Genomic DNA, 13,130 nt, shown 5'->3' on the forward strand with positions numbered 1-13,130 from the left:
TCAATTCAACGATTCTCTTCACCTGCGCTTTATTGATCTGTGATCTGTCCAGTGTCCACTATATATATTTCGACATGAATCTCATGGGATCGGTTCTGAGGCAACCCGTGTGGAACTTCCTTTGCCACGCACAGAATCAGACGAGTGAAGCTGCAGGTTTTCACCACATGCTCTGCTCTGGGACAAGTGGGTAGAATCAGCCAAACTATGGGAGAGGCGGACAGAGGCAGAGGAAACCAGCGGGCTCAAGGACATGGTTTCCACGCTGCGCGGTCCCTTTCGACGTTTGCTGATGCAACAGAGACACCTGCTCTCTCTCTCTCTCTGGCCAATCCAGATTCTCTGACTTTGTGAACAAAAGTCACAGGTAACTTTCTTGCTGCCGGATGCCATTCATTTAGAATCCAACGGTGGCTGCCCATGTCAGTTCTCTCACTGCAGGCTTGTCCAGCCCAAACGTGAAACCAGCCCAAGTAAAGCCCACTTCATGGACAGGGGAGACATGCAGTTTACAGAGTTTCAGTATGCAGTCATTTTAGTGCAGAACTAAAATAGGATTCACTTGAATATTTTTAACAGTTCCATGCTAATAAATAACTTCCATCAATAGTCACCACTGCAGCATATAATTGTGTACAGTTAGCCAGAGAACTATCAAGGCTAAAAGAACCAAAATAATCTCCATTCAAGCAATCCATTAGCACACAGGTGCTCAACAATCATCCTAAAAGACGAAAATGTTCCATATGTGATAGCAGCTACTAAATCAAAGATCTAAAAAAAGATCTTGAACGGCCGAGTCAGAGAATTCGACCCTGCAAAGGCAAATGAACAGTTAGAAAAGAGAAGAGAAATATTGAGAGGTTTGTGGCAAGTGAAGCACATGATTCTGTTGAAGAATCAGATCAAGCACTTCATAATTCCCTGTCACTCGATCTAATGTAATACCCATACGAACTGGACAACATGTTCTTGTTTCAGCTAGAGGATTTTTCGTGACATGATCTCTCCTGTCTTGTGCTCGACAACCCTCCTTGGCGCACACATATCTACATGAAGTAACCCTTTTATCACATTTACTTTCATTTGTGTACCGTTTTCTGACTTCAAAACCTGCATGACCCCCATAATCTACCCAAAATGACCAAGCATCTTCCAAGTTTCTAAATTTCTGACCAATATAAGGTACCCAAATTGGAGTTGCATTCTCTCTGTATGAAAATAAATGCATGCTTATTATTGCTGCACATCTGGAAGAAAAAAAAGGGGATCGAATGTAAGCATATCTTACTTGTCGGGTTGCGCCATTGGATTTTAAGTAAAAGTTAAGGGCTCAAAGAACACTGCACAAACAATGAACGTGTACGAGTGAATTTTCAGACTTATGAACAAATAATAGTGAGATAGGGAAGATTTTTTTGCTACCCATGGAGAAGCAGTATCACAGCAAGGAAGAGGAAGATGAGACCCCGATCATCACCCAGTTTACAACTAGCCGGTAAGTGCGTCAGTCACCCTCCGCCAACCACAACACCATGCTCAGTCATGGCATGAGCCTGCGCCGCCTTCGCAAGACAACTTCGGACGACGACGACTCCGGCACAACCGGCGCGGCGAGTGGAAGAGACGCGAGCGCGAGCACAACCAGGCGCGACTACTGCGGCCAGGCGCGACGACTGTGGCGGGTGCGAGCACGACCTAGCGGCGGCGGCGGCGGCAACCAGGAAATTTCCGCGCCAAAAGCAGCCTCTGAGCCGTCGCCGTCTCTTAACCAGGAAATGGGCCTCTTACTTGGGCTGTGTTATACGTGTGGGCTGAGCAGGCTGGCAAGGGGAGAGATCAGTGTCCACCAGCCGTTGATTCATGTATGGATGGCATCGGACATGCCTAAAGTCACCTGTGACTTTTGTTCACAAAGTCAGAGAATCTGGATTGCTCTCTGACCTATGAGATGACTCGCCGTCCCTGGCCGTTATCATGAGTCATGCTGTCACTCATCTCGTAGACTCATACAGAAAATACTCCCCCGTCTCCAGCAAAGAATGCAACAACGGTTTACGGCCGGCAAAAGTAGTCATCAAGTTTTTAGTGAATATTATTCGCATTTATGAGTCCAAATTAATTTACTATAAAAATATATTTCGTAATTAATCTAATGGTATTTATTTGATATCATAAATATTAATATTATTTATCTATAATTAGTTAAACTTAATATTCTAAAACGTGACACTGTGTTATAATTGTATTCTTTCGTGGAGGGAGAGAGTACCAAATTCGCTAGTGGTGTTGCTACTGTTTCTTTAATAACGGAAACAAGTATCTGACTCCATCTTCTTTAATGAGAAATCGGACCAACTTATTATGATCCAACACTTAAGACAAACAAAGAACTTTATGACAATTTAAATTCTAGATATCGAACGACATCCGAAGGACGCAAAGAGGTTCAATACTGTAATCTCCAATTTATGAAAAGTTCTTAACATAAGCGCTTGTTGATCTTCGTACTGTTGCAAAATAGGCCTAAAATTGAAGCTAGTGTGTCTCCCTAAATACAACCTGCACATGAAATTTGGATCGCATTTGTCAATCATTGAAATAAAAGATATTGAAAGAGTGGTGTTGTTAATATAGTTTGAATTAAATAAAACTTTCTTAATTTTAACTAAGTTTAATGAAAAATGTTACTAATATTTACAAGTTCAAATAGATAAACTATAAAACTATATTTTTCATGATTAAATTTAATGCTACTTAATCAGTATTATAAATATTATTTTTTATATATTTGAATTAAATTTAAACTCGCTTGATTTCTCAAAAATAAGAAATATATATATATGCAGGGAGTAGTAGTAGTATGTTGGTGGACGGACGTCAAATTATAGCACGCCTGCGCCCCAACGACTGGTGTCACATTAGCGGTTCGTTTTTTTTTTTAGTGTCACATGCTTTAGTTTATTTGTCTTGCTAGTTGGCCTGTACCGATAAGCCAAATCACATCACCATGGGTAAATTAACCCAGAAACTCTCAGCTCTATGCGGCCCTGTTCGGCTTACCCCATATTCAGCTTGTTCGACTTCTTTTTTCAGCTAGTGTTTTTCTCTCACGACAATTTAGCCGGAACAGTGTTTTTCTCTCACAACAATTGAGTTCAAAGCATTTTATTTCCACGCCAGTACAGTAGCGTAGGAATACAGACACTTACGTTTTGGTGTCATCAAAGAAGATAATTCAGGGTTTCAGTTTTTTACTTCCTCATATTTGCCATACGCCAATCCATACTAAACCTAATGATTTAGAAGTAGAGTCAGCCAAACTGTGGGAGGCGAACAGACAAGCAAAGGAAACCAGGGGGACGTTTGCTGATGCAACGGCGCGACGCAGCAAGAGACTCACTGGGAGGATCACCTATGACTCGCCGTCACAGCCGTCCGTGGCAGTTACATGGATCATGCATCTCGTACGGAAAATATCAAATTCGCTGCTGGTGGTGGCGGTAGTGTTATACTGTACTGTTCTACTTATTATATATAGAAATTTGTAGTTGGGTGGATCTCCAATTGTGCAGTACGCCTGATTGCCTGAGTGATTGGTATTAGTGGGTTTTCTTTTATGGCTATATATCGATGGTTCTGTTGTTTGTTCATTAGCAAGTGTTTTATGGTTAAGGTTCAGTAGAAAGTTGAAACTGGCAAACTGAACTGATGTTTCAGATGTGGCCTGGGCTGAGGAATACAATCCACATGCAGATAGGCATGTTGGTTTATTTGTCTTGCTACATGGCCTCTGCTAATAAACCAAATCACATTCACATCACCATGAGACATGGTCTAACAGTAAATTATGGTGTCACCAATGAAGACATTTCAGAGTTTCAGGTTTTTTACTGACTCATATCTGCCACACGCCAATCCACCTTAAAAACCTTGTTATGAACTGAAAAAAAAAATTCTTTATTTTCATGCCACAACGAGTACTCCACTACAGTAGCGACGTAGGCGTTCAGAGTTTCAGGCACTGAAATCAAGTGGCAGAACTTTTCATCATCATCATACTAAGGCAACCAGCCTCGAGCCAGGTCTGAAGCTGAGCTCGGTTGCAGAAAGCCGAAACCAAACCGAGGCCTTAGTTGGGGCCCCAGCAGCTGAGGTACATGACGGTCCTCATGCCCTCCTCGGCCTTGTCCGCCCGCCTCCTCTCCGCCGGCGCCAGCTTCTTGGCCTGCACGAGGCTGCTGCGCACGTTGGCCTTGGCGGCCCGGTGGACGGACCGCAGCGCGTAGTTCCAGCGGCAGAGGCCCGCCTGGTCCTTGAGCGCCTCCACTGCGCCCACGCTCATCGCCACCATCCACGACGCCTTCGCTGCAGCGGCCATCTATCTCCTGGCTTCTTTGTTGGTGATTCTCGCTGTGATCAGAGTTGCTGTGTAGTGTTGAGGTGCAGAGAAGAGGTGGTGGGTGTGGGTTACCCTATATATTAATATACTCGCGGTGGCCGGGAGGAGGGGACGGGCGAAACAGGTGGCCGCGGACGTTGGTTTTCCATGATACCGGGGGCTCTCCGATCCGGCGCTCCGGTTGGTAGTGGACTAGTGGGAGCCCAGTGGCGCCCGTCCCTATCCCGTCGCCTTGTTTATTTCGCTGCGAAAGCGCGGCCTGTCTGCGGTGGCCTGTGACATTGCTCCTGAACCAGCATGTTCGCTGGCTCATAAACGATCGTAAATTTTTAGTTAGGAATATGTTTTTCTCTCACACCAAATTAGCTAGCAGTAAATAATTCACGATACGATACGGCCCCCCGAACAGGCTAGCTGATTCACCTGGCGGATCCCGAGGTACGCAGCACGTGATCAGCGCGTGCGGGCATACCCACCTCACTCGGCAGTCGGCACTCGCACGGTCGCACCGGGCGGGCAGTAGCCAGTAGCTGCCCACTGCCTCTGTGAAACGTCTCCTGCCTTTCCGTTTCCGGTTCTGATTCGCAGCGCTCACTGGCCACTGCATGGAGCTAGTAGAGTGAGGGTAGTAGTTAGTAATAAGAATTGCTTTTACCTAGTATCAAGTTAGTAGTACCAAGCTACGCTACTGATCTTTTTAATTAGGGAGCAAATCAGCTAGGCAAGTTTGAGCTAGCACATGTGCAGTCATCCTAGCTCCTTTTTTTTTTGCGATCAACAAAACGGGTCAGTACAAAGTAGTGAATACATGGTGATCCGACAAGACATATTTTAGCTCACAAGCTGCTGCATTCGAAGAAACTTCTTGCTTTCTTAGCGAGGGAAAAAGTAGTCGAGTAGTTAATTCTTTCTTAACGCGCTAGATCACATGGGGGCTTTAGGTGCAGATTGTTCCCACGTGCTAAGGAGTTTGGATTACTTAGACTTATAACTAGCATCATAACCTGTACTCCATCCGTCCCAAATTATAAATCATTTCAAAAATTTTGGAGAGTCAAAGCATCTCAAGTTTGACCAAAATTATAGAAAGAATTGCAAAGATTAATGACATCAAATAGATATACTACGAAAATATAATTAACGAAAGACCTAATAATACTTAGTTGGTACCATAAATGCTATTGTCTTATCATATAATTTTAGCCGAACTTGAGATGCTTTGACTCCCCAAGATTCTTGGAATGACTTATTATAATTTACGATGCAGGGAGTAGAAGCTAAAAATTAACCTAGTCCATCAAAACATGTAGATTAATAGATGAATTGATTTTTTTTAAATACATACCTCAACTAGTATGTTAGGTTGGCAAATGGCAAAACCTACCTAATGGGATTAGTAGGTGTCCATAAAATTGTACTTTGGAGGGCTTGCCCCCTTCCACCCACCCATTCTACCGGTATCTGTGGAATGAAATCAGGTGTAGATTGGTTTGACCATCTGTGGAATGAAATCAGGTGTAGATTGGTTTGACCACCCTAGCTGACCTCAAAAAACACTACCCTATTAAACCTAGCTAATGAGACTAAACCTAACTAATGGGATCAATGGGTATATGCAAATCTTTTAATTTGAGATGCAAACATCACTTAAAAAAGTTTAATTGGCTAAACTTTAAATGAGTTTGAATTAATAGATAGATGGTAGTACTAGAATATCCAAAAAGACCGTGATCGTAAGGGCTTGTTAGGTAGGATTCTCTCATAGCTTGACTTTGAATTAATAGATAGATGGTAGTACTAGAAAATTCAAACAGACCGTGATCATAAGGGCTTGTTCGGTAGGATTCTCTCATAGCTCCACAGAGTTGTTTTTCAGCTTCTCCTACTAAATAGGTCATGATGGAATAGTTTCTTCCTAAAACATGTTTTTCAGCTTCTCCTATACACAGTTCTTACCTTTTTTCTCCACTTCTCCTATATTTCATGTGCCTGAATTTTAAGATGATTTCAGACAACACTCTTGTACCTCTAACTAGTACAAGTAAATTGTTACTTTTTGATTTGTTATTTGTCTTTGTGTCATAACATATTAAATTTTGTTCTTATCTTCCTATAGAAAATAATTATAAATTATTAATTGTCGTTATGCCAACACAAATCAGATTGGTCGGGTTTGTGGTTTTGTGTAACGGGTTTTTTATGCTCAGTTCCAAAAATTGCAGATTGTGTTTACAGAAATTGCAATAATTGAAATATGCAATTTTAGTATAAAATGTATGCAATAACCGTCGTCTGAAAAGAAACGCCTGAATTTTAGCAAATCTCTTTTTTTTTCTATCTTCTCTAAGAAGTTGTTTTACCATTTCAGTAAAAATAAAAGAAGTTGTACCAAATGTTTTTTTAAATAACTTTAGCTTCTCTGGTAAAGTTTTATAAAATCGAAACCCAACAACTATTTCGCAGAGCTATATCTCGTTCGGATTCTGTTGAGTGCAACTGACAAGTGACGAGAGACAGGCTGTGGAAAACCATTGGCGGGCATGGCTTTTAGGTTTCCACGTCCCACGGCTGCGACGCTGCGTATCCGTTCGATTTCCCCCCGAATGATGGTACGATATACATAGACCATCCCCGTGCAACTTTGATCCGCCGAACATTTTTTGTTTTACAAACAGCTCTGGTCCAAAGATCAAAACAACTAGACCGAGACCGACCATGCAATCACCCAACACCGCGAGTGGCTGAGCCGTCGTCCCCACCCCTGCACCGGAGGGGGACGGAACGGATGGGCGGGCCGGCGGTGCGGCTGAAACAGGTGGCCGCGGGCGATGGTTTTCCTGCATACCGGCAACGAGGGCTTGCTCGGCTGAACTCGTCTCGTCCCGCGGCGCTTGCAGTTGCAGAGATAGGAACGGATGCCACTCCCCTGCCCATCCTCTGACCTCTGTACCTAGACACTGTTTGCGCGAGAGAGTGGGCACGGTCGCGCGGAACAGTGACCACCCTTCGATTTTCAATTTGTTGCTAGTAGCAGCAGCAAGTTTCAGCAAACAGGATTTGGTGCTAGTAGAGATTTCAGATTTTACTACTTCCAAATTACTAGTACAGCTGACTCGAGGTCAGCCTTCCTGCCTTTTCAGCGAAGATTTTTTTTTTAATTTTAACACTTTTAAAAAACTAATTTTAAATCTAACACCTTCGATTTTTTTAACTAACACTTTTGGCCGCGCCTATTGTCCTGGCGCGGCCAAATGCCTGTGTCGCGCCATGCATGGTGGCGCGGCACAGGGCTGACGTGGCGGCGATCAGGAGCGCTGACCGCTAATGGGGCAGGGCCTACCGCGTCACCAATCTTGGCGCGGCAGTCGTCTGGGCCAAATAAAACCCCGCGGCTAGTCATGCCAGCCCGAGAAGCCAGCCTGCCCGCCGCGCCCGCCGCCAACCCGACGGCACCTAGACGGTTTAATCGGAACGCATCGCGCTGATGGTGGGAGTTATTGTAAGTATTGTTTGACGTAAAATGAATAGTGAATTTGTTTCTATATTTTGTTAAATTTTTTCAAGGCCGAATAGAGAAATTGACAGTTTAATCGGCGGCGACGTGACCATGGATCCCGGCTTCCTCGACCCCTCGCGTAAGACGCCGGCCACCGATGTCGAGATACCCCGGAACTGCCGTTTTTGAACTAGTTTTTTGAAACGAATATGAAGCAAATAGCATAAGTTGACAAGCTGCCACATAAGTTTGACTTAAGTTTGACATAACATAACCAAATAAGCCTGCAAATTTCGGACCTCAATAACAGTTCGACCTAACAAACTAAGACCTAGGAGTGTAAGAATTTCTCGGACGCCTCTTTCTCTTCGGATTTGTTGGCAACACATTGGAAGTGTAGCCAACGTCGGTGTGGTCGCGTCGCCGGTGCGTATGGCTCGTACCTTGCAAGTATGTGATATGCACGATTTCTTAGAATTCTTTGTGATCGTTAGTTCATGTAGCCTACGTATTTAAAGAAACTACCTTTGTTAGTACCTGTGATGCTCCTTGGGTGCCAAGCGGGGCACCACCTAGCTGAGACATGCCGATCTCGTCCTGCGGCCAATCTTCCCACTCGTCGTCGTCGTCGTCGTCGTCCTTGATTGCAGGGTCCTTCCTAGTGCTATAATATGGTGGTGTACGCACTGCGGAAGTGACACCTGTCACCAGCTGAGAAGAGCCGGCTGACATCCTCAAAGAGGCTGAAGACGTACCACCCGACCGCGCTGGGAGTGGCGGTTCCTCATAAGGAGTGTCCATGCAGCTCAACTTTAGAGCTAGCTTCCTGCCGCTCTTCTTCACCTTCTGCATAAATAGACGTTAAAGTTAGCGTATTTCACAAACACATATACACTAAAGAAACAATTTCGGAATGGACTAGTTTATGTTTATCTCTAGAAAAGCCTCGAGAACGCCTGGCCCCTGCCCTCTAGACTCGTGAAGCTGGTACGCTGCTTCGTTGGACAGCCTCGACAATTGTGTCGTCTGGGTTTAGAAACACGGTTGAACAGTTTTAGTATACATAATTAATACCAAATGGGTAACAAATTATACCATTCAAGTATCTTACCACGTATCTTTGTAGCGGGGCTCTCTGTAGTTGTGTGTCCTCTCTAGTGGCAACATCATACACATCTTCGATCATATCTTTCTCCGAGTCCTCGTCAATCGCCTCCTCAGTGTACGGGGGCATGATATGTGTCCTCATAGACCTGTGAAGCCAGCGCAAGTACTCGTCAAAGGTGTGTTGGTCGTGTGGAGGACTCGCATGGACCGGCTGCCGTTCCCTAGTCTCCCACAAGTGGATGTGCGCGCTGTGTGTTACGCGTCAATCCTTAGTCTTGTACCTCTTCCTGCGGTCATACCTGCAACAAAACGATGCTAGTTGTACCACACACACCTCTAGATTGTAGCTCTGTTATTAATCGATAACACACCCGTGCAATCCTTGGTTGGTGGAGTAAAGCGGTGGTGGGCAGCATGTCATTCTTCCAAACTGTCTGCAGACCCTGATGGGCAAGTGAATCTCAACCATGTGGAAGAAAATAAGAGGGACGTTGCAGCGATACTCCTCTGAGTCGTCCCTAGTGACAGGACTGAGATAGTACTGAAGCTCCGGAGCATTCCAAGGACACCAATGCACCTGAACATTTTGTGATTGAGTTAGGCTGTGATATAGTGTAGATCGAACAAGACACATGTATGATAGTAAAGAGAGCGTAACCTGGTGCTGTGTCAGGACATTGAGACCGTCCGTGTACACCTTGTACTTACGCCTCGCATTCCCTCTAACTAACTTTGATTTCGTCCAGATAAACAGAGCTGTAGGAAGTGTATCCTGCCCGTTCCATTGCTGTATTGAACACGATAATGAATTAGCCTTTAATAAACTCATCATATGTAACCATATCAAAGAATATAATGAACACAAGTACTTACCGGTAAACCCATATTAAGGGGCCTCCCAACGGGCCATCGTTCCCAACACCAAACCTGGAGTAGGTACGAGCAACCCCCAAGTTTCGCATACCCTGAGGTGCGACGGCAAGCAACGCATAGCTGTCGATACGTCCATGCTAGGACAGCGCTGCCCTAGCTGTACGCCGCTATGTTCTCCCACGACTGGCGTAGTATGTCAAGGAAGATCTAGTTGATGGTGTTGCCCGAGGCGTCTGGAAAGAGAAAAGCACCAAGAAAGTGCCAGAGCCACACTCGAGCGAACCTGTCGATCTGAGACTCCTTAGCCTGTGGGTCCAAGTAATCAAAGCGCTCCGTGATCCAGGACGACGAAACACCAGAAATTTTCCTGAAATTTACCAAAGAAAATGAGACCCGATGGTTACAGGAAAGCAGTGCAAATATTAAATAGGCTTAAATTTCTCACTTATTTTTCTTAGAAGCCTCGTCGTCCGGTAGAAGAAAGCCAGTAAACTGAGCCACCAGCTCCCTCCAGTGATCGTTGTCAACTATCCCTGTCACTGGAAGCCCCCCAACCGAAGGACTAAAATAGCCTTCACGTCCTGCAACGTCAAGGTCATCTCGCCACAAGGTAGGTGGAACGTGTGGGTCTCAGGCCTCCACCTATTATAAGAATGGAACAACTGTTAGTTGCCCCAAATTTGTTACAAGAAAATTTACGTATAAAGAATACACTCGCACCTGTCTACAACTACGGTAAGTAGTGCTGGGTCAAGGGGCGAAAGACCATGGTTGACAACACAGACAAGCTCGAGGAAGCCGGCACACCGTATGTACGGCGCGTAACGCTCGTCCCAGTGGTGCGCCCTGGTGTGCGTGCGGGGCCTCAAAGGAGGCAAGGCCACCTCTGCGTCGTTGTCATTCAAGATGTGTGCTCGGTGCTGGTCGTCGTACTCCACCTCAAGAATGGGGTACAACGGGTGCTGCGTGAGATGGATAATCCTGTTACAAATTTATAAACAAAACGTTAGAGTACTCAAATTAACAAAATTCAAATTAACATTATGTAGCATTGCAAAGTAAAATATTCCTAATAACGTTCGAATGGAATACGATCCCTCGACCGGCTCGCTACAATCCCTAACTAAATAACTAACTATAAACTAAATAATAACCGGATCTAGCAGTGACAACCGCATCGCTACAATCCCTAACTAATTAAATAACTACAAACCAAATAATAAATACCTAATCAATCCCTAAACCCAAAATCCTTACCTAAAACCTAAAAACTACATACGTATATCACAAACTAATTCTCCTAAAACAATAATAATCATAATAACATTAAATCGAGATGGAGGTACCTTAGGAGCGGGCGGCCTTGACGCGGCGGGGTTCGTGGCGCGGTCGGCGCGGGTGCCGCGAGGGCGCGGGCAGGCACGGCCGGCGGGAGTGGCCTAGCACGGCCCGCGAGGGCGCGGGCGGGCATGGCGTGGGCACGGGCGGGCGATGGCCGGCGCCGGGGCGCGTCGGCTGGTTGGCTGGCGGCGCGGCCGGGCGAGCAGGGGTGCGTGCGGCCGGGGGCTCGGCCGCGGGGTTTTATTTGGCCCAGACGCGCCATGATCCCTGGCGCGGCACTGTCGCGCCAAGATCGGTGGCACGGCAGGCCCTGTCCCGTCAGCAGTCAGCGCTCCTGGTCGCCGCCACGTCAGCCCTGTGCCGCGCCACAATACATGGCGTGGCACATGCATTTGACCGCGCCAGGGCAATAGCCGCGGCCAAAAGTGTTAGTTTAAAAAAAATCGGAGGTGTTAAATTTAAAATTAGTTTTAAAAAATTGTTAAAATTAAAAAAAAAATCTCAGCGAACTAGTCCGTCTTTTCACTCACTGAATCGCGTGGTTAGCGGTTTGTAGGAAGGAGCACAAAGAAGAAACTACAGCCAAACTGAAACGGAGCCATGGAGGCCCACTTTGCGTAAGCACAGTTTGTCCCTGAACCTCGGAGACCATGATTAGTTTCGTTTTCGACGATGGTCACGGTTCACTACCGTGGACTGCAAAAGCTTGATGGAGAGGGACCTGAAATGGTCCTGTTCGCTTGTCTTATAACGGTACCTAAACTTTCATCTCGTTGTTTCAATTTTGTCCTCTAAGAGGTACTCCTAAACTGCTGTCACGGAAGAGTAGATCTCAGAACCTGAAATTGCCATTATGGACCGGCGACCGTTCTCCTTGAGCACATGGTGGTACGAACAACACCGAATTCTTGTTTTCAAACCAAACAGTTCAAATTCCAATGCAAATAAGAACCATTTAATATTACTCGTCTGAAGTAAAAGAACTTTTCATCATCATCTTGATCCTATTGGACCTATTTCCTATATTACAATCGCAGGAGGCAAACAACCAGGTCTCAACCCAGGCCCGGTTGCTGCCCTTCGAGCCGAGACACAGACGCACGGCTGGACACTGAAGCCTAGTTCTAGTTGGGGCCCCAGCAGCTGAGGTACATGACGGTCCTCATGCCCTCCTCGGCCTTGTCCGCCCGCCTCCTCTCCGCCGGCGCCGGCGCTAGCTTCTTGGCCTGCGCGAAGCTGGGAGCGTTGGCCTTGGCGGCCTGATGGATGGACCGCAGCGCGTAGTTCCAGCGGCAGAGGCCCGCCTGGTCCTTGAGCGCCTCCACCGCGCCCACGCTCATGGCCACCATCCACGACGCCTTCGATGCGGCCGCCATGTCCTTCTGCTACTACTCCTCGGATCTTGGGCTCTTGCCTAGAGAGTTCGGTTGGTGTGCTGATCGCTGGTGATTTGCAGTAGTGCTGTGAGGTTGTGTGATGCTGTGTTGTGGTGAGCTGGGAGGCCGCCGGGCGGGCAGGTTATATACCGGAGGGACGCCGGCCGCGAGGGGCGGGACGGCGGAAACAGGTGGCCGCGGACGCTGGTTTCCCTGGATACCGGGGCCTCCAGCCTCACTCTCCCTGCTTGTTTACGTTACGCCGCAGAGGCGCAGATCGCTTTCTCCACACCGGCCCAGTGGGTCACTTGGCTCTCTTGTCTTGTTCCGTAATGCGATAACGCATCTCTGTATCACTGAATCTAGACTGCTTGTGCTGACATTGTCCTTTCGGTTTTTACCACATGGGTTAGCTGATTAAACTAATCCGTTTCTAACGCAATCAAGCGCATGGGTTAGCTGCAGATTTTTACCACATGCTCATTGACGAGGACGAGGAGTGAATGTGAGAGCGACGTTGCGGGATTGCTGGACG

The 13,130-nt window shown here is 46.3% G+C and overlaps 2 protein-coding genes across 2 annotated transcripts; both read right to left on the minus strand.

The window, feature by feature from the left end:
* Positions 1 to 3,848: 3,848 nt before the first annotated feature.
* On the minus strand, positions 3,849 to 4,459 carry LOC136498292 (uncharacterized). The gene has a single exon (XM_066494239.1). It carries the CDS (start codon positions 4,379 to 4,381, stop codon positions 4,133 to 4,135), a length of 249 nt encoding a protein of 82 aa, XP_066350336.1. The 5' UTR covers positions 4,382 to 4,459; the 3' UTR covers positions 3,849 to 4,132.
* A 7,665-nt stretch (positions 4,460 to 12,124) lies between these two features.
* LOC136498237 (uncharacterized) lies at positions 12,125 to 12,782 on the minus strand. The gene has a single exon (XM_066494186.1). The coding sequence runs from the start codon at positions 12,593 to 12,595 to the stop codon at positions 12,344 to 12,346; it is 252 nt and encodes an 83-aa protein (XP_066350283.1). The 5' UTR covers positions 12,596 to 12,782; the 3' UTR covers positions 12,125 to 12,343.
* Between the last annotated feature and the right edge of the window lie 348 nt (positions 12,783 to 13,130).

This window comes from Miscanthus floridulus, chromosome 12 (genome assembly GCF_019320115.1).
Source record: "Miscanthus floridulus cultivar M001 chromosome 12, ASM1932011v1, whole genome shotgun sequence".
NCBI lineage: Eukaryota > Viridiplantae > Streptophyta > Magnoliopsida > Poales > Poaceae > Miscanthus > Miscanthus floridulus.

What these genes read in the sequence shown, in the direction of transcription:
- LOC136498292 (XM_066494239.1), bottom strand. Translation starts at nt 4,381, where the DNA reads ATGGCCGCTGCAGCGAAGGCGTCGTGGATGGTGGCGATGAGCGTGGGC.
- LOC136498237 (XM_066494186.1), bottom strand. Translation starts at nt 12,595, where the DNA reads ATGGCGGCCGCATCGAAGGCGTCGTGGATGGTGGCCATGAGCGTGGGC.